Source organism: Trichophyton verrucosum (genome assembly GCF_000151505.1).
Source record: "Trichophyton verrucosum HKI 0517 chromosome Unknown contig00207_1.f1.exp, whole genome shotgun sequence".
Classification (NCBI taxonomy): Eukaryota; Fungi; Ascomycota; class Eurotiomycetes; order Onygenales; family Arthrodermataceae; genus Trichophyton; species Trichophyton verrucosum.
In genome coordinates, this window is record NW_003315515.1 from 30,028 (window position 1) to 50,449 (window position 20,422).

General features: G+C 47.8%; 5 protein-coding genes across 5 annotated transcripts; 1 reads left to right on the forward strand and 4 right to left on the reverse strand.

The window, feature by feature from the left end:
- Nucleotides 1–2,159: 2,159 nt before the first annotated feature.
- Nucleotides 2,160–3,410, reverse strand: TRV_02379 (uncharacterized protein; the record flags this gene model as incomplete). The annotated part of the gene is made up of 1 exon (XM_003023438.1): nt 2,160–3,410. The coding sequence occupies one exon, from the start codon at nt 3,408–3,410 to the stop codon at nt 2,160–2,162; it is 1,251 nt and encodes a 416-aa protein (XP_003023484.1).
- Nucleotides 3,411–3,769: 359 nt separating this feature from the next.
- TRV_02380 (acid phosphatase, putative) lies at nt 3,770–4,834 on the reverse strand (the record flags this gene model as incomplete). Its single annotated transcript, XM_003023439.1, has 3 exons — nt 3,770–3,785; nt 3,835–4,649; nt 4,823–4,834. 3 exons carry the CDS (start codon nt 4,832–4,834, stop codon nt 3,770–3,772), a joined length of 843 nt encoding a protein of 280 aa, XP_003023485.1.
- Nucleotides 4,835–5,164: 330 nt separating this feature from the next.
- On the reverse strand, nt 5,165–6,005 carry TRV_02381 (uncharacterized protein; the record flags this gene model as incomplete). Its single annotated transcript, XM_003023440.1, has 2 exons — nt 5,165–5,495; nt 5,590–6,005. 2 exons carry the CDS (start codon nt 6,003–6,005, stop codon nt 5,165–5,167), a joined length of 747 nt encoding a protein of 248 aa, XP_003023486.1.
- Nucleotides 6,006–7,292: 1,287 nt separating this feature from the next.
- TRV_02382 (uncharacterized protein) lies at nt 7,293–14,569 on the reverse strand (the record flags this gene model as incomplete). Its single annotated transcript, XM_003023441.1, has 4 exons — nt 7,293–8,237; nt 8,300–13,317; nt 13,377–13,701; nt 13,778–14,569. The coding sequence occupies 4 exons, from the start codon at nt 14,567–14,569 to the stop codon at nt 7,293–7,295; spliced, it is 7,080 nt and encodes a 2,359-aa protein (XP_003023487.1).
- An 802-nt stretch (nt 14,570–15,371) lies between these two features.
- On the forward strand, nt 15,372–19,071 carry TRV_02383 (cell division control protein (Cdc15), putative; the record flags this gene model as incomplete). The annotated part of the gene is made up of 7 exons (XM_003023442.1): nt 15,372–15,414; nt 15,485–15,614; nt 15,766–15,943; nt 16,032–16,223; nt 16,290–16,388; nt 16,446–18,840; nt 18,902–19,071. The coding sequence occupies 7 exons, from the start codon at nt 15,372–15,374 to the stop codon at nt 19,069–19,071; spliced, it is 3,207 nt and encodes a 1,068-aa protein (XP_003023488.1).
- Between the last annotated feature and the right edge of the window lie 1,351 nt (nt 19,072–20,422).

A 20,422-nucleotide genomic window follows, 5' to 3' on the forward strand; every position in this document is an offset into this window, starting at 1 on the left:
GGGGAGAAGGGAGTAAAGGGTGACCAGTTGCTGCCTGTCCTCGTCTTCGCCTGTGTTCTTCGCCGCAAGCCAGAGTTGTTTGCTCTGTAAATAGTTATCTAGATCGGTGAGATACTCTGTATATCCCACATGAACACGGCAACTCTGGGCCAACACATGCTCCCCTTTCTTCCGGAGCAGCTTGCTTGCACCTAGTAGTGGTGGAGACCTGTCATAGCACAAACGCCAGGCTTGATATTATGCCGATTAACACAAGCTAGCGTGCTCGTCCTCTTCGCGGATCGACTTTTGACTCCATGGTGCAAGAGTTTGAATAGACTGCCGAAGCCGTCAGGCAGAGTTCTAGAGCGGAGCAAAGGCCGAGAGAAGAACAACGCTCCCTCGATGTTTTATCCATTGATAGGCGCCTCGACAGACTGTCCAGCCCTTTGAGACATGTAGGTCGCACCCAATCGGCGATCCCTGAAAAGTTGCTGGGAAGCAAGAAGGGGACTGACTTGCTTGTCTTGTCTCCAGAGTTGCGCGCATCCCCTCCTTCTCAGGGAAGACAGCCGGGCCCCTTGTCCACCAGTGTGATCAAGAGAAAGGAGTGTACTATCCCTGCTCTTCGTTATACTTTTTCTCGTTCTTTTTTGACCATCAATCCATGTCCCATCCTGTAACTAGTTATGGCTTCGTGACCTTTTCGTGTCCATTTTTTGCATTTGTAAAATATTTTATGAAAAACGGGCAGCACTTAAGCTAGCCGTCGGGCGTCGCTTCGTGGAAGGGGAAATCGCCACAGATAAGAACACCCGCATTTGAAGGAGCTGCTGTTGGAGCAGCAAGCATATTATTGATTGAAAGGTAAAAAAAAAAAAAGGAGAGTCAGGTCTTCGGGAGGCTTGTCGTCTCGTATTTAGCTGCAAGCCAGTGTGACACGATAGATTGGCTCATGCTTCGGTGGGAGTAAATTGTGCATCTGTATCAACCCGTGGGGGAGACGAACGACGACGACGATGGGACCAATGCTCGCTCCTCTGCATATTTCTCTGCGTCCGTCTTTTTGCAGTGGCCAATCGGCAGCTCAAGAGCGGGCGTGTTGAAGACGCTGGCAGAGGGCATTTTGAAGGACGAGGCAGCGTGGTTTGAGTGGCCGCAGGCAGGGGAGCATCCCGTTTGGCAGACCTACTTACATTCATACCTGTGGGACGTACGGAGTATGTACTCCGTAGCTATATTCCCCAGCAGCATATAGTTAAAATCTCATACACACAGACGTGTCCGCTCGGGATAGTTGAATCGTCATCGTCATCCAAGGGTCTCCGCCGCAGATCTTCCTAAAAGTTGGATCTTTGGACGAAGAGTAACGCTAGTTGGTCGATTTGCTGGTCGATTTGCAGACTTAAACATTAGCATGTCAACTTAAGAAAGGGATGAGCAGCAAAAATTACCACCCGGGGGATGATTTGGACGGCGGTTGGCTTACGCTTTTTACCACTCTTTCATGTACGGAGTAAACGGTTTCGCCTCCCCTTAAGCTACCAACGCTCAATTCCACCTGGCTGGGACAAAGAGACCGAGAGGAAGCGTGATGGGAGTGGCCTCCACGGTCAGATGCCAGGGAGCTCCAACTCAGTGCCAAAATACTTTTTACAGGGATTGAGATTAAACAGGAGCCTTGCCCAACGTTTCTAGCAATCAACTGACTTGCCAGCAGGGACGGCGGTCCGCTTCTTTTTCTTGCTCTTGCTTTCTTTCGCATATCAATATTATTACTGCACACACGTTTAATAATAACCAATGTCATGATACCCTTGCCTTTATAGGCGACACCAATTCCAAAAGCGATCCAAGCGTTACAGTCGTGTATTTGCCGGGCCAAGCGATGGTATTGGTTGCCGGCGTACGAGGCATGAACAGGCTAAGTTAGTTCATTCGTATGGAACAGCCAACCATAAAATATAGTTCCATCGCACTGGGGCCGGCAAGCCAACAAACACTTCCAGAGTGACACATATTTGTTGGCAACCGGGATACAAATCTGCACAATGCACGATGCGATGTATCTAGGAGAAATAGGAGAGAATCACCTTCCAGGATATGAAGAGAGTTCTCCACAGACACCCAATGACCGTCGAAACGGGGGAGAGCTGCTGACAACAAACGCTCCGACAAACTCATTTGATTCCCAGGTTGAGGTCGGCCACCAATCGGAATCGAGGTTTAGCCTGCTCGTCTGCTGCATTGCCTTTCTCAGCAGTAGGGAAGAAGAAGGGCTTCACTGCAATCTCGACTACTTCTTCAAACAGTTTCCCGATAACCTCGCATTTTAGCTCCTCTCCCGTCTGCCGAAAGTCGGGAAAGGCGTTTAGTTCGAGTAGCCATACGTTGCCTGTTTCATCGACTAGGTAGTCGACCCCAAATATTTCGAATGCGTTAGGTAGCGGTTGGAAATGAACCATCATACCGCGAGCAGCTGCCTCGAATACTTCACCCGTGACCACGCAGATCTGGTCGTATACGCGGTCCTTCCATCCTGTTTCCACCGAAGCACCCTTGTCATCTAGTTTCCAGAAACGCTGAACATTCTCAGGAGCCGCGTCTTGCCCAGTAGAATCGGATTGAAGGCAGGTATTGGTGAGGTGGCGACTAAGATAGCTGAGTTCGTCCTCATCAGTTTCTCCCTTTTCCCACGGAAGAAAATATGATTTATCTGCAAAGAGAGCAAGCATTTCTCGATACACATAGACTTTCAGGGAGCCAACTGCCAAAACATAAACTCGGATATGGAACTTTCGATTTGCAGCTGACGGTAGTAGGAGGGGCCGCAGGACATAGGGCTGTGCAACAAAATGCCGTAATTGAGACGTAACAACCCCAGTGTCTGTTTTGTCATTCAGATCACCATCTGGTTCTTTGCTTATGCTTCCCTCTGAGTCTGTATCCTCGGGTTCCCATTCTTCAAATATCTTTTGAAGAGACATTTTACTGTTGAAGAGACGGATCCCTTGCGCACGATCACTCATGCTCGGTTTCAGTATCCACCACTCCTTTTCACAGTCTTCCTTTTCCTCATTAGCCTCTAGACTCTCACGTAGCTCGTAAGCTTCAAGCAGGGCCTCATCCAGAAACTCCGCATAGTCTAATTCAAAGTCTATTGTAGGTTTAAAATGCTTCTGAAGCACGCTGTCGGGGTATTTTGTGATCCAATTGGCGATAGTATTAGAAAGGAAGTGTTTGCGAATTAACGCCTTCCGGATGATGTAAGAGTTTACCAGTGACGTCGATGGATGCAAGTGAACATGCTCAAAGTCGGACTTTTCATATACCCTGTATTGGAGGACTGGAGAATCAGGGTCAGGTAGCTCGGATATAGAAGATATCATTCTGTAAGGAATGTTCTTGAACTGCTTCTGTATAGCCCCCATTACAAGGGGTTGTACATAGGCGTCTTGACAATCCACAAGGGCATAAAATGTCAGAGTCTCATTCAACCTGTATAAAAGGAATCAATCCAGTTCAGTCAGGACACATCTTTTGTGGAAGTATAGCAATAACAATCAATATATATATAAAAAAAGAAAAGAAACAAATAAAGAAAAAGTCAATGGTATAGTATACCATGAAGATACACGGGTGAGTGGTAAGATTGCAGAGTATACGTGCTATTTCATATCAAGTACCCCAACATTCCAATTCGTCACTCACAGCGTTATTTCACCGGAACAGCCCGGCCAATGCATGAAATTTGCCTTCAACGGAGTGACGCTGTGAAAAGAGAATAGTATCAGTGTTCTGCCATTCTATAATTTCTCATGGCATTGGTAAGACAATCTTCCAAAACAAACGTACCTTGTAAAACCAGACCTGACAGCCCAGCCATCATTTCCCGGCGGGCTGGTCTGCTCACTCTTATAGACATCTCCAAATTTTGGAGCCCATTTAAAGTGTTTGTGTTGGAACCTCGTGGAGGAGGTGCCAGATGTATCTCCATTTAGGGTACTCCCTTCTTCCTTTTGTCTAAGCAGATGTTCCTGCAGGCCGGGATCCTCACCACTTAATTCGGCATCAATTGCTTCGAAACAACTTCCCGACCAACGATTGTCTAAAATGTTCGTATATAGAATCTTCGATTTGCTTATTCCTTGTTCAAGGGGCACGTTGATGCTGTAGAGGTCAACTCCACTGGTCCAGTTCTTGTAAAGGTGCTCTATCAACCGAACCGAGTGATTCGAGGCTTCTGATATAACGACTGGGTCATGATCGCGTGAGCTGAAAGCGAATGATAGAGCAATTGCTTTGTATCCACAAACTGCAGCCTCCATCGCTCCGCCGATGGTACCACTGGAGAGAGAGAAGACTGCAGTGGAATTCCTTCCATAGTTTGGTCCGGAAATCACCAAATCTACCGGTCCGCGGTCTTGAAAGTAGTGGAATAAGCCGATTTGAACGCAGCTTGCGGGCGTCGAGTCAATGAGAATCCATTCGTCTCCCTCGCTGTTTTCTCCTTCTTCACTGCGTGGTAGCGAGTGTATTGTGCCGTCGTCTTGGAAAAGGGTCCCCGGGTGAAAGTACGTCGGTTTGACGGTAGCTCCAACAAGGTGAGCTTTGCCAATCCATGATCTCTGCCTATGTGGTAGAACGACAGATACTACATGGCCGGAGGACTGGAGGGTATGGATAAGAGAATGTATGTACGGCGAGGATTGAGACGAAGGCGGACCGTCGTCGTTAACGACCTTGTTTGGCCAGACGTTAGTTCACCACCACCTACTTGAACAATACCCGGCAAAGAGCACCGAGAACGACTGCATGATAAACTGTGCCGGGAATAACTTACAAGGATGTGCATCTTGCAGGCTGCGAACCGTAGTTAGGAGGCTGGCTGTTGTCGAAAGGTCATTTCTTATTTCAATGATCGAAGTTCGCCCCGCGAAGTACCTGTGGGGGTTTTAACTAGTTAGTGGTTATTTCTCCCATGGCCAAACCTCGCACCACTAATAGTTACCATCACCTGGACATCTTTTATATCTCGTCTTTTTTTACTGGTAGATCCGGGGGCTATATGACTATAAATCAGGGGCGAGTAAGACTATTACAGCTCTTATTAGGTATATTAATTACATCTCCCAGCGGTATGGAACTGATCTTCCCCACGGCCGAGGGAGGGCAACGATCACGGCTAGATCCCGCTCAACTCGCTTCCTTGATCCTCATCTGGCCCGTTATCCTCGTTTGAGCCATATGCTGACGGCTCATCCTCTTCCTCGGCCTTAATATCGGGAGACAGCCTTGCGGCAACACCCTCTTGCTTAGCTGTAGATGGCTCTGAGCTGTCTTTAAACCCATCATCGGAGTCGACATCCTCCTCTTTCTTAACGACCATCCCCTCGTTCCCCGAAGACCGACTTGAAAGTGCAAGCCAGACTCCAGTGGCAACTGATGTAGAAATGAGCCAAAACATAGAACCAAAGGTCAGGAACGAGAGAGTTCTCCAGTTATACATAATCCACCTATGTATTTTGAGGTTAGCAAGAAGTCTCAATATCAAATGGCATCACAAGTATGCCCGTAGAATCGACAGATACAATCCCTGAGCATGCATACCGTAGGCCAGTAAATCTTGCGTCTATTCTCACTCTTGCTTTGTACACTTGAATTCGCTCGTTGCTTTGAATCTCTAGCCTGAGGCCCCTTGGTACTTGTCCTTTTCCTTTGTGGAACTGAACCCGTTCCATCATTCCAATACTAAGCACCTCTGCTTCCCGTTTTAGCCCGAGAATATAGAGTGGAAGTCTCCATAGCTGTCGAGCTGTATCTACCATGGGAGATGTGTAGGTCAGCATGGCCGGGCGGCGTGATCGCAGCAGCACGTTCTCAGATGCATTTGCAATGGATCCAGCTAAATCATCAGGCTCCCTGAGAAAGGCAAGATCAAGCATAAAATTTCCTGCAGCACGATTGGCAGGAGTAGAAGGGAGCTGTAATATCACCTTGACGTCGTACTTTTGAAGTGGAACCATGCGTGACCCCAAAACCGCCGTGCCATATGGAAAGCTCGTACTGTATAGCTCTGTTATTTTGGATTCTAGACACAAAGAACTTCGTCATGGACCAAGCTATCCATCTTCTTGTATCTGACTTACTCATATTGAAGGTGGATTTGCCGTTCAAGGCTAATTTGGGGTACATAGTTGTAGTAAAACACCCAGTATGCTATGGTAGATATGCCAAATAGAGCAAAGGTGGCACAGGTGAAGAGAAATACGCTTATATATGACCGTTGAGCTGACTTCGACGTAGCAGCCTGGATGGGCCGTAGTATAATGGACTGCCTGGAGATCAATAACGGGTATAAGAAACTGGGTATTGTAGGGTATTCGTACCGAGACACCTTGCTCTTGTTGGAAATTCGCCATTGGTTCCAAGTCTTAGTTGGGGGTTTTCCTCATCACAACTTGCCACTGAGCATTGCAAAAATTGGAAAACTAGAAATCTGAACCTGGAAGATCCCTCTGTCTGAAGTCAAGTGTTGCAATTTGCACCTATGTTATGGGATGAGATGATCGTATGTCGATGTTGATGTTTGTTGCTAAAACCAGGGAAGACGAGACAGATCTAGCCCTGTACTACATATCACGTGCAAATATCAATTCAAGATCTAGAACAGCGTAGGAGAAGAATGTCTTTGGACAATCGAATACAGCTCTTGCAAGTGTTTATTATGACCTAGTGTAATACCGATAAAGCTTTGCCCCCAGCGACTAAGGAGAGCCCGTTGTTTATTTCTCTCTTGTTTGTGCATACGAATTTTGTACTGCATGGGTAGAATCAAGAAACGTCAGGTGCACAGAATGAGTATGAAGATCAACAGCTGAATAAATAGTAAACAGAAGCAAAACAAAAAACACCTATTTTTTAAGATTACATAGGACCTTGACGAATAAACAACCCCCAGATCATGCATGCATGCCGTCCAAAAACAAAGTAGCGAACCATGAAACCCATCCGAGCGGTATCTAAAGAAATTTGTAAAAGGGAGAGGAAGGTACATATGCGCATGTGAAGGCTTGAAAAGATTAAGATAAGCGTATGGAGTCGGGGTATGTTTGTTCATCGTCATAGTCGTCATCAAGGTCACGGCCAGTGACTAGTTCCAAGGAAGAATCCGTCGTATGGATTTCGTCTCATATACTTTTTTTTCACTTCAACTATTTGCTAGAAGAGAATTTAACTTAGAGTGCGGGGGCTTTGCTGTTGAATGTGCTGCAGAAGAGCATCGAATAGACGACCAATCTAGAAGACACATGTTAGCATCCTGCCATATGAACCGGGTAGTTATAGGACCTCCATACCTCAGGCGCCGCTTGAATGAAAGGCAAGCGGAAGAACGAGTAATTGCCATTCTGCAACAGCTCTTGGAGTGTAATGATAAGACCCCAAGGGTGAGGTCGATGGACAATCAATCGCTCTAGCAATACACGGATGATCTGCTCGCGAATATGAGTTTCATGCTGAGCCGCAGTCTCTGAGCCGAAGATGTTGAGTATGGCGAAGCTAAAGAAATGGGTGTGGCTGTTCGGATATCGTAGTTGATTTACAATGGCACTGAGGAGGTAATACCGGGCCTCTGGGCGTAGCATGTTCACTAACTTCTCCAGGAACCCAAGAGCGGGGGAGTTGCTGAAAGAAGCTGTGCCAGGCTTCTGAGCTGATGAAGAGACGGCACTCTGACCAATGTACAGAACAAGTGCCTCCAAAAGAACAGTATTAACGTTGATTGGATTAAAGAATAGCCCGGTGTCTCTTGCCGGGGGATTATAAATGATCTCCGATATTTGTTGAATAGCAGCATCAGCAGTGTTGAAGTTCCGTAATGCATTGTCCACCGGTGCCTTGATCATTGCTTCCTGGAGTGGTGTGACGATGTCGGCGGTGATTTTTGGTGCTTTGCTCATTTCCTCCAATCGATCAACCTTCAAGCCGTCACGGAACGGATCAGGCAATTTTTGGAACGACGATGGATAAGCGCTCAACACGAGGTTTCGAAGTTGGCTACAGTGGGTGGGTATAACAGTGCAGAATTGGAAATGATTTTCGGCAACGAACTCCGGGAAATCATGGTGCAAAATCAAAAGAATTCGAAGCACTCCTTTGTAGATGTCCTTGGCCACATAGGTCACAGATGCGGATTTAAGCTGCTCGCCGATATATGACAGCAGCACTTGCATTATTTCACAAAACGGTTCCCAGCCCTATGGATACGATTAGTAAAATCATTTCAAGATGATATGGATAGCGAAAGGTATGTACTCACCACCTGATCATCCAAGGTAAGCATCTCAGCCATAAACACGCGATGAGAAATAAGCGATAGCCATCCGTAGATGAAACCTGGTACGTGTTTAGGCTGGAGTGACAAGAACTTGTCTGCAAAAGCCAGCATCATGCCCTTGTGCTGGTCTGTCTGTGCAAGGCCACTGGCAGCATACTCGCAAAGAATGCTCGAAAAGAGTCTGAAAAATACTCGCTGGTTGAAGCTATCACCTCGCATGACTTGATGGTGATTGAGAACCAAAACCAACAGAGAGAGGATAGAATTTAAGTAGGCCGACTTGCTAGCCTTGACCGCACCGTCAGCATCGCCTTGGAATTTCACCAATAGTATAACCAGCTTGGCGAGAGCGTCGATATACAAGAATGCCTCATCGATGTTTCCACTGACGTTTTGATACTCGTGCTCGAACATGGCAACAGATATATCAATGCTGAGCCTGAAAAACAAGGCCGAGTCTTCCTGTGTGTTCATGACCTGTCTGTGGTGCATATCTTTCAGGAAGGCACTATACATCCTGTCGTTGGATCCGGGGAACTTGTATACGCCAATCCACTCACTGAAGATATACTCCATCTGATCTCTCTTTGATCGAGCCAAGTCGCTCAAAAGAGTGTTGGCTGATTCTGGAATTCCAGACTCTCGAAGGGTCTGGATGATCTCACGAGCAAGGGGAAGATCAGGTTCTTCGACAACCCATTGGTTCAGCGCATCCAGACTCCCAGAAAAGTCAGATCGTAGTGCTGATGGTTCATCATTCAGTAGAACGCGGTTCATCAGTGCAGATAGTAACTCCAATGCGGCGTGGCTCTTGTCCTTGATCAGTTTGGCAATATTCATGTCAATTCGATGAAGATCCATCAATCCAGCGTCGATAAGGGCAACCGTGACTGGGACATTGAACATCTGCCCATCATCAACCTCAGCGAGGACTGCCCATACATATCTTGCCACGAGCGATGAGAGTTCACATATCTTGGTCAACAGATGAACGAGAACTTCTATTTCAAGGGTTTTCTCGGTTTGAGTGTAAAGGGCATTACAGATTTTCATAGCAGCCATTCTTGCCAACTCTTCGCCATTCTGGGATGAGAGAATAGCTCTGAGGACCTGATTATATGCATGGAGGATAGGGCTATCCCTTGCAATGTCCTTGATATGTTCGTCCTTCTCGGATCGAGTGGTGTGCTGAAGCTCAACAACAAGCCCGTCAATCTTCTCGCGTGGAGTAGACGCTTCCAAAAACCCGTTGATCTGTGGTTGGGTGCCAGCAAGCGCCTGTTGTTGAACATCTGCATCCTGTGGACCTCGGCTAGCGGGGTGAGGAATCGCGGATTGGTCCGCAGGGGTGCTTAAGTTAGGCATGCCTGGGAAAGCTTCTTGAAGAACGTCTGGTATTTGTTTACCCGAGTCTGTCGATGCATGCTGGATATGTGTTGGGCCTGCTCCACGCGACTGGCGGGCGAACTCTTCGTATATAGCTAGTTGCTCTTTGTTTAATCCTCCAGGAACCTGTCTGTATGGTTCCGGAATAAACAAAGCCCATCGGCTCATAGAAGGATCAATGAATGCTTCATTGGGTCGCGCGATACGATGGCGCCTACGGGCCTCAAGTTGTGATTCAATAACTTTTTCGATCTCTGGGAGAGACTTTTCCTCAGCTGCCTTTTCAACAATACCGCAAGCAGCATCCAGATTGTCGTTCACGCACATAAGGATAAGACCCTCTGGCATCGGTTGATCCGAATACTCTTGCTGGATCATACGGATATAGTTCGTCATGCTCATTTTCAGGGGTTCCTTGCAAGTAACGAGAGCAAGGCTACCAGCAAGAGCACGAACCATAGTCCCTGCTGCCTGGCGAACTTTTTCCTCATCTGGCTCCATGGCAAAATCCTTCAAAATTAACTGAGCAGCTGAGATGGAGGCGATGGTGATCGAGCGCTCAACGACTGGTGCAATAATTTCGGCAATTGCACGTTCAACAGCACCGTGAACAATTTGTTTTAGAGTGTTGGGATCGGCAGATGGCGGGAAGACAAGAATTTGGTCGAGCTTAGGGAGGTTTGAGATAATGGAAGAAGGAGATATTCGATCGGCTCGGATGCCACGGCTCATGCCAGTGAGTGACATATCATCAAATGCCTCTAATCCTTCCGGGAGGCAAGCGACAGGTAATCCTTCATGGAGCTGAGCTGGGCGTTCTCTAATGCATGTCGACGGTTCGATTGTCTTGTGGTCAAGTTCTAAGTCTCCACAGAGTACTTCGATTTCGAACTTAAGGATCATCTTCAATTCAGCGAAGTGGTAAATTTCAATCAATAGTGCAATGATGTCCATCAACCACGGGTTTGGAGGCTTGAAAATTGACGATTTCATGGCTTGACTCAGGACCTTGCAGGTGAACGGAATGGCGACAGTAAGGCGTTGACTATCAAATGCTTCTATAAGCAGCTCCTTGAAGTAGATATTCTTGTGCTTTATGGGCTTGTCTTTCGCAATTGTCAGAGAGCCTAGCCAGCCACCAAGATTCTTTAGATGAGTGCGGTCAATCGTAGAATTCATTGTCGATTCCGCATTAAGAAGCCTGATAGAGCTGACGTAGGTTTCCCTAAGCACTTCTGCCCATAACGTCTTGTCATCAATAAGTTCCAAAAGGTCTAGGTATAGTTGCTGGAAATTTGGTTGTAGCTTTGCTCGCTCCTCAACGAGATACGAAGCAAACCATTGATGATGCTCATCCTTCAAGCTCTCCCGAAGATCTTGAAGTTTCGACTTGATGTTTTGCTCTGAAACGTTGTTCAGGATGAAAAGGATCTTGTCGTGAGTGTCTTCATCTGGCTCCTTATAGATATCTGGCCGAAGTGGGGGTCCTACGTGTAGAGACTGGAATTTGCGGGGAGATCCTTCGTTGACAAGTTCGTTAACACTGCCGTTAGCGAGGGACAATCCATCAGTTACGCCGTTAGCCTCCGTTCCATCAACACCATTGATCGGATGGTGACCTTGTTCACGAAGGACTTCCTCTGCTTTGCGGTGGATATTAGAACCCTGAAGGCTAGGTATCTGAAGCAGGAGGCTGCAAAACCCAACCCACTCAGGCAACCGGCTTATTAACTGCTCAATGGCTTCAACACCAAATTTATATAGAGACTCGTGAGGTTCGTGTTCGCGTACAGCGTCTAAAATCATCCCAAGACCAACTTTTAAGGGTATCCCAGAAATAAGCTTAAAATTGATAATGCCGCCAAACATGACAGCCGTCTTCGTGAGAGCTTCAAGCGGGTACTCATGATAGCAATGATATTCATCGATGAGACCATGAACCATGCAAGTGAAAAGGTCCTGTTCAGCAGGCTCGCGAGAGGATTTGTACCGTCTCATAAGCTCAAGGATTTCCCGGAGAGAGAGCTCTTCATGGTACATCTTCCCGAAAAGATCGCGCATCTTCTTATCGATGTCCTCAGGAATGGCATTTCCCCGGACACTGTTGGCCTCAATAACATCATCAAACCCCTCACCATAGTTGATTAGTCTGGGGTAAGTTTGAAGGCAGATCCGTTGAATAGGGGTTAGGTTTTCATGGTCAGTGATGTAGTCTTCCAGAATCATCAAGAGAGCGAATACGGTCTTGACGGATAGGCTGACCATTTGCGGAGTTGGTTGTTCCCCTCTCTGCACTCGCAACTCGTCTTCAGCCTTAATTCTGAGAAACTTGGCCAGTAACCCACCCATATCAACTGGCGTTTTTCCAGCGGTCCCCTTCACCCACTGCTCCAGGTCGAAGGAACCTTTCTGGTGGGCAAGGGAAGCAAGATCCATGGCAAGGCCATTGGTAAAATCCAGTAGATAGTCAAGCCAGCCATGCTCAACTGCATGCTCATAGATCAGATCAGTACAAGAAGGATCCTGAGTGAAAGCATGGAACAATTGCTCTCCGACCCATTGTTGGTTGAGTTTCCAAACTCCGTGAAGTGCGAACTGGTATCCATCCTGTCGCTTTAAGATAAATATCATGAATGATCTGACAAGGAAATTATGTTGGACGTTGGTCCAGGGCTGGGGTATGGCAAATGCGGAGCAGAGGAAGGTTGGGAGGTCGTGTTGGAGGATGGTCTTGACAAAGTTTTGACTCTCTGGAAGAGCCCATGTTGCAGGCGAGACAAGTATTAGATCAAAAATTGCTTTTGTGGCATCGAGGGAGCGGAGGGGATTGTTCTTGGTTTGCTCTGCCTGGAGTTTGACAGTTTCAGACGCGTCATCAAATATATCAGAACTAAAGGCAGAACGGAAGTTAGGAATCTGTGATGTATCGATGCCGGGTGTGTCAATTCCAGCACAGAGAAACGCAGTCAAAAAGGAGAATTGAGCGTTTTTATGAGCCCAGTCACCTCCCCAAAGCATCTGAAGATCCAGTGAATTGTCCTCCTGGGCGACAGGAAGCAACGCGTTGAATATTCTTGCAAACTGGGAGTTATCGACACGAAGTCCATCTTTATCAAACTGCCGTACAGCCTCGGGCCAGTTTATCGGCTGAGAAGCGTGTTGCTTTAGGAGAGTTGACACCAAAAGGTCGAGTGGATACTGTTGCCAGGATTGAGAGAGGACAATGAAGAGGATTGCATTGCCAATTTGTTCCCCGCTAAACGCATCTGAACCGGCGGCCTTGATAGTGTCAAGCATGGTATCGGGATCACCCAGGGATTGAGGACCGCGAGCCTGGATTTGACGGACGAGGGACAGTCGAGGATCTGTGAGGGAAAACATCTGTAAAGCCGAATCAACCTCGATTGGGACCTCAGAATCTGCATTTTGGTAGCGTATGCGAACATCATAGATAAGTTTCTTTTTCATATCCTCGTTAAAATTACGGGGGGGGTTAAAGATAAGTCGTTCGATGGTAAGAGCAATAAAGGATGGTGTCGAATCTTTATTAGAGTCTGAGATGGTGGAGAGGCTCTGGAGGAATTGAGGGAGAGATGCTGATAGGATCGCGTCGGCTATAGAGAGTCAGTATGTCGAGAGCACTGAGGCTATTACCGATGATGGATTGGCTTACCTTTAGTACGGAGATCAGACTTTGTGACATTTTTAAAGGCAAGAGTAAGAGCGGTTTTGAGTATGGGATCGAGTTTAAAATGGTCGAGAAAGGTGGAGAGATCAAAGTCTCTGAATATGTCACCTTCAGACGTATCGATAGTCTCTGCTATCTTTCGACCCTGGTCGGGGTCGAGCGCCACCTTCTGCACCTCCTGGACCAACAAAGGGTAATTCCCGGAGTTGTCAACATTTTTGTTGGCTCCAGAAAATATCTGGCCAGCATTGCTTGAGAGCAGACGGCGGAAGTACTTTGAGAACACTTCCATACCGTTGGAGTTTACGAGCTACATAGAAAGTTAGTCGCTAATTGGCCAAATTAAAAAAGATGGGATGAATTATTACAACGGATGGAAAACTAACCCTGTGAATCTGTGCCGCTTTGGTTTCCCACTTCTCTTTCCCTTCTTTCTCGTTGATCGAGTCCAGCAGAAGAAAAACCTGGACTACTGATATCTTCGAGAGTGATGATTGACTGGAGCCAGCGCCACCCGTTGACGACACTGTCGCGGAAGACGGTTTATCGGATGGAAACCCGGTAGGAGAGCCGACTGCAGTACCAGTCAACAGAGGAGAGAACGTGGCGCCTCTTGACACGGCAGTACCACCACCACCGCCTCCTCCACCCCCACCACTACCTCCTCCTCCTGGTGCGGAAGCCGTTGGGGTCGCCAGGTGCGAAACTGCTGAAGGGGGGAGTGGTGTGGTAGATTTTGGAGATGTAATTGAATGTTGTTGTGATTGTTGTTGTGAAGGGTGCTGTGCGCCAGCTTGGAAAGAAGAAGCAAAGGGAGAAGGAGTTGCGGCTGGCGAAGGATTACCACGCGCAGCTGGGAGCCGAGAGCCCGAGCTCAGGATGGCGGAGAATGTAGAGGTCAATGGAGACGTGGCAGGCCCGGGAGCAGGCGTTGGGTTGCTAGTGTGGGACGGAGATGCAACTGCACCTGCGGCGGGTGTCCGGCGAGACGGAGAGGATGTACCGGTTGAAGAAGATAGGTTAGCTGTCGCAAGGGTGAGAGGACGACGAACGGACGCTTGAGACGACGGGACGCCCCAAGCTGACGGCTGGAGTCTCGAAGATCGAGCAGTAGTGGGCTGATCGGAGCCGGAAGCAATCGAGGATTGGGCGGAGTGAGAAGGGGAAGGGAAGGTCATCTAGGAGACGCGATCATTTGATCTGATCGTGATTGGATGCTTGATAGAGAGAAGGGCGAGGCAAAGAAAGGTAGAGGAATAAATAAGTAAATCAATAGCAAAAGGAAGCCCAGTGCAACGGGTTGCTTTGGCGACTGTGGTTTGCTGCAGGGTGACCTCAGACAAGCGAGCCTCTCTCGTAACGGCGGGCGTGTGTTTGATGGAGACTTGGGCGTCAAACAAGAGGTGCAAAGCTCCGGTGCCGCGATCCAGCTGATTGAGGAGGGCAGAACAGACCGTCTGAGCCTCGTTGTTTCTTGCTCGGGAAGAAGTCCTGGTGTCGGCTGTGGGAGTGCTGCGTGCTCTTGGGGGGGGGTTCGTGATGGTGCAGGATGGAGGTTGAAGTTCGAAAGTTGAGGTTGGAGAAAGAAGAAAAAGGCGGACAAGGGAGGCAGAAAAAAAGGCCTGCGGTGGGCGGGACGAGCCACTTGCGCAGAGTGATGATGTAATCTAGCACGTGACATGTTGCCCGGGGCAACCGCCGACGGTAAACACGGCGAGCCCTGGACAAGCTCGAGGCCGCCGGCGCTTCTGCTCTCTTCCTGACCGTCCATGATCCTCACCACCTCCCACCCCATTACCCCCTTTGACATCTATCGCTCACTTCTTGTTACGATTTACGATTTTCTTTTGCTCTTGTTTTCCTTCTACGAACACGAAAAAGAATTATTAACAAAGCCCAAAAAAAAAAAAAAAGGGAAGCTCGAGGATATAGACCTTGGAAACGTCCAAACTTATCTGTGACATATCTATATCTGGAACGATGCCGGCAGCTGTGGCGGATACTCCTTCCATTTCTTTATCATGTAAGTTGACACTTTCCACGGTCACAGCTTTGTTCCTGGAGCTTCGGGCTTCGGCTAACCGTTGTTTTAGTTGCGAATAACTTCTGGGGCAAAGATGACGCTGGCGTCCTGCCTATGCTCGAACGCATGCACAATGCAAAGTCAACATGCGACGAACTACGGTCATTCTATAGCAGTGAGTTGCTGAACTTCAAGAAGAAGTAATTTCGAAAATTGGATGGTTGGTGACTTACCTGGGTTAGCACGCGCCGCTATCGAGGATGAGTATGCTCGGAAGCTCCTGGCGCTCTGCCGCAAGCCCCTTGGAGCACATGAGTCGGGAACGCTCCGGTCCTCACTGGACACTGTCAGAGGGGAGACAGAAGTAATCGGCAAGACACACTCCGCAATTGCATCTCAGATGAAGACCGAACTGGAAGAACCACTTGCCGCATTTGCGGGTGGAATGAAGGAGAGGCGGAAGATTGTGCAGAATGGCATCGAGAAGCTCTTAAAGATTAAGATGCAGCAGACTCATGCTGTGAATAAGGTATGCCCCCATAGGAGACTCCCGTACCAGCCCTACTACTTCACTGCTCAATGCTAACGTATACTAGTCACGGGATAGATATGAACAGGATTGCCTTAGGATTAAAGGATACCTCGCTCAAGGCCATATGGTCATGGGGCAGGAGGAGCGCAAGAACAAGGCGAAGCTTGAGAAGACCCAGATACAGCTGGCTTCAAATAGTAGCGAATATGAAGCGGCGATCAAGGTACTGGAAGAGACTACCGGCCGATGGAATAAAGAGTGGAAAGCAGCATGTGATGTAAGTGACACTACACCTCTTTTTTTTACAAAAAGAGTGAAATTGATAACTGACTATCACCGTTAGAAATTCCAAGATCTCGAGGAAGAAAGACTGGACTTTTCGAAAAGCAGTTTGTGGAATTATGCCAACATAGCATCAACTGCATGCGTTAGTGACGATGCAGTAAGTGATGAGTGAAGTACATCCTACTATACTAGAAACTAACTTACTTTACTCTAGTCTTATGAGAAAATTCGAGTCTCACTAGAAGACTGTGAGGTCGAGAAAGACATTGCTTCTTTTATAAAGGAGAAGTCCACTGGACAGGAGATTCCTGATGCCCCCAAGTATATCAACTTTTGCCGAGGCGACTTAAACGACACAGCTTCTGAGGCCTCGGAGGAGGAAAACTACTCCGTTGCGCAATTCCAGCGCACTATCAACCCAGCATATAGAAGCTCCTCGCCCCAGCCTTCTACGTACGAATCACACCATGACCCCGACTCGGAGCTTGCTCACCACATAATTCCATCTTCTCATCCTGCTCAGTCAAGTCGCGAAAACACAATGACACCCCAAAAGAAGCCCTCTGCTCCGCCTCTAGCTTCTGGATCCCCTGCGTCAGACCCACGAAGGAAGCAGCATGTCCCTCCTAATTACCAGCCAAGCCAGCATGGTGAAATACCAGCTAGTATTCCCCATAACGAGTATCCGGCTGATGGAATGACGATGTTCTGCCGCCCCGGGCCACCATCAGAAAGGAACACTGCTACTCCGTCAATTAGAGATTCTCAAAGTGATCTCTCTAACCCCACATCTTTCTCGAGTATGGAGCCGCCGAGTGGTCATCAATCTCCAATTAAGTACACTCCTGTTGGTACGCCGCCTGCTTCAGCTCCCGTAACAGCTCCTGGACCCGCTCCAGCCAAGGCCCCTGCCCCAGCTCCCGCTCCAGCACCAGCCCCGGCCCCGGCCCCTACTCAGACCCAACAACCCAATACAGCGACATCGACCAAAGAGGTCCAGAAAAAACGAAGTGGTTTCTTTAGCAACAGTCCATTCCGCAGAAAGAGCAAACATGAAAAGGATCGTCGGGCACAGTCTGTTGCTCCTGCACCAACACAGAATCGCAGAACGTGGGCTGCACCGCCTAAACAGACAAGAGCTCTCTTGGGAACTCAGTCTGACTTGGGTCCAAACCATCGGGCCCCCAGCCCGGAGCCTGTTGACCCCCGAGCAAATTTCCAACTGAACGTTGGAAACAACGTGTTTGACGTTGCCTCCCCTGACGCCGCTAAGACTGGCAAGGCCAAACCTGCAAATGGAGATGTTGACCCAATTGCTCAGGCCCTCGCTGACCTGAAGGGTGTTGGAAAGCAGGCATCCATTCGTGTATCTGCAGATAGATACGCAGGACTTGCAAGCCCGGCTCCCCCAGCGTCTACATCTACGCCTGCCCCCGCCCCAGCTCAAGCACAAGCTTCCGCTCCCGCTCCCGCGCCAGCTGCAGCGCCAGCTTCTGCCCCAGCATCTAATAGGCCCTCCACTTCTCATCGTGAAGGCCCTCCTCCGTCGTACAAGGATACGCCCGTTAAGCGCCTAGATGCGCCATCACCCGCTTTCACGGCTGCGCAAATGCACAAAACTACTCGCAAATATGTTGGTCAGACTCAAAGTCTCTTCAGCAAACCAATTCGTACTCGGGAAAGAGCCAATACTGTTGACCAGGTTATCCCAAGGGCTACATCCCCTATTCCTAAGAGGTCCCCGAGCCCTCAACCACAGCAGAATACCACTACACGCCCAGGCTCTCAACTCGGCAATGCCTCTCAGCCAAGAACACCTGCCTATAAGTCTGAGAGCATGAATAGTAGGTATAGACATTCGCACTCACAATCTGCCACCCCTACCAAGATTGTCCGAGAGCCCTCTCGTTCTCCTCAATACTCCCGTCAAGCATCTCCGAACGATGTGAGGCCAGAGGCACGCAATGAGTCTAGAACAGAGACTAGAAATACTCTCCGAACTGAAGTCCGCAATGAACCACCACGTAATGAAGCAAGGCAGGAGACACGGGCTGAGCCACCAAGAAATGAGGTTAGGAATGAAGTACGAACCAAACCGCCCCGACAAGAAGTGAGACAAGATGCACGAACTGAACCACCGAAACAGGATGTTAGACAGGAGGTAAGAAATGAACCACCACGAAACGAGGGGAGACCCAGTACATGCAATGGAGTCCGAAATGATCCACCCCCAAATAATGTTAGACGGTCTGCCTCTCCTCAGCCCCAGTTCAGACGACCAGAACGGCCCGCAAGTGCAAGTGGAATGGAGCTCCAACTGTCGACCGATGATGTAAACCAGCATATGGGAGGCCACAACGACGGTTATCCGCCTTATCAAGGTGAGTACCAAGGAGGATACCAAGGAGGATATCAAGGAGGATATCAGGGAGGGTATCAGGGCGGAAATGCCTATGGCCATCATCAGCAACAATGCCCTCATTCCATGTACTATGGCGCCACTCCCGACTACAGCCATGGGGCCCAGGATCAACATTCAGGAACCAGGAGTGTGATAATGGCGGAAGCTCCAACAATCAGCCGTGATGGCAGGCCAATTCTTCATTTTGGTGAGTTCCGCTCCATATTTACAGCTTCGATAATGAGTCTCTTATCTAACTCTACCTCTAGCTCGTGCAATGTATTCTTATACTGCAGCCATCCCTGAAGAACTCGGGTTTGCCAAAGGAGATATCCTCGCCGTGCTAAGGCATCAAGACGATGGATGGTGGGAGGCTGAAATCACCAACCAGCCAACCCGTCCAGGTCTAGTACCCAGCAATTACCTTCAACCTTGCTAAACTCTACCATTCAATCTTTCTTAATTTCAAATCGCTCGCTTTGCAGCCTTTTTATCCTTGGGTCTTTTGAACTAGTTATACCCAGTCATTTACCGGGGTTGATTGTACAATCTTGATATTTTCCCGGTCAATATGAGGACTCCATGCCCGTTCTCAATTTTTCTTTTCTGGTTTCTTTGATTTTTTTTTGTCCCTCGTACTCACTTATTTACCCTATTGGCTCAGCCGTCACTTACTTGCACTGACGCTTCCCTGGTGATACTTTTACCCCTTGTGTTCGGCTCACGCACTTACACTCCTTTTCAGCCTTCTGAATATTTATCAGCTTGATGACCATTTTGAACTTGCTTCAGCTACAAATCCACTCGACCCATTTTTACGATATTTTCATTTGTTGCTACGCAAGTCATTCATGTCAGCAAGACTAATACGAGTCTGTTATTTCCCCCTTCCCTACCTTCCCCTATCTATTGCAGCGTGAGTGAATTAAATTGTTTGGTTTCATTTGTTTTGATGTTTTCAATTTGTTAGCTATGACTTCGTTAGTAATGCAGCCCCATATCCATAGATGCTTTCATGCTACTCTTTTAGACGTAAATTATGTGTATTCTTCTATGGTAGCTATATACAAAAAAAAAAAAAAACAAAAAACGACAAGCTAGTTGAGGGTGGGAATGCTAGGGCGGGTAACGGGTCGTATACATTGGATAGAGTACAAATATGCGTCATAGATAGCAAAATATGACAGGGAAATGATAGGGAAAGGGACTATTAAAAGAAAATAAATGTAAACGTAGATGAGTGATGGGCATTAGAGGGGGGGAGAAAAATCGCCAGAGTTTATCCTAAGTAGTTAGTTACCTATAGTGCACCCTTTTATAGGTGGTGTCACTCGTCATCAACAAAAGAGTTGGCTAATGGCCCAAAGATAGGAACTTGATAATGTTCCAAGGAATCGACTATACTGATGTCAGTAGTATAATAGTGTAAATTCTGATATATCTACTCACCGTCACGATAGGCATGCATGCTCAGGAACCCAATAAGGCCAAGGTTAAATATGAACAATAACCAGGATATAATACTTGACCAAGCAAATAACATGTGAATAACCTAGGTTTCGTTAGAAATAAGGGCGAGGGAAGTAAAATATTGGTAGATAGAAAGATATCCGTACAAACATAAAGGTGAAAAGCAAACTAGATTGCCATGCGTGGAATCTATTTCACAAGTCAGAACAGCACATACATATTTTCTACCTAACAAGGTCCAGGGGACATAGAACATACCGCACATAATCACTCTTATGCTCTGTCAAAAGTAAAAATACCCCTCCTGCCGGTGGTAGCAA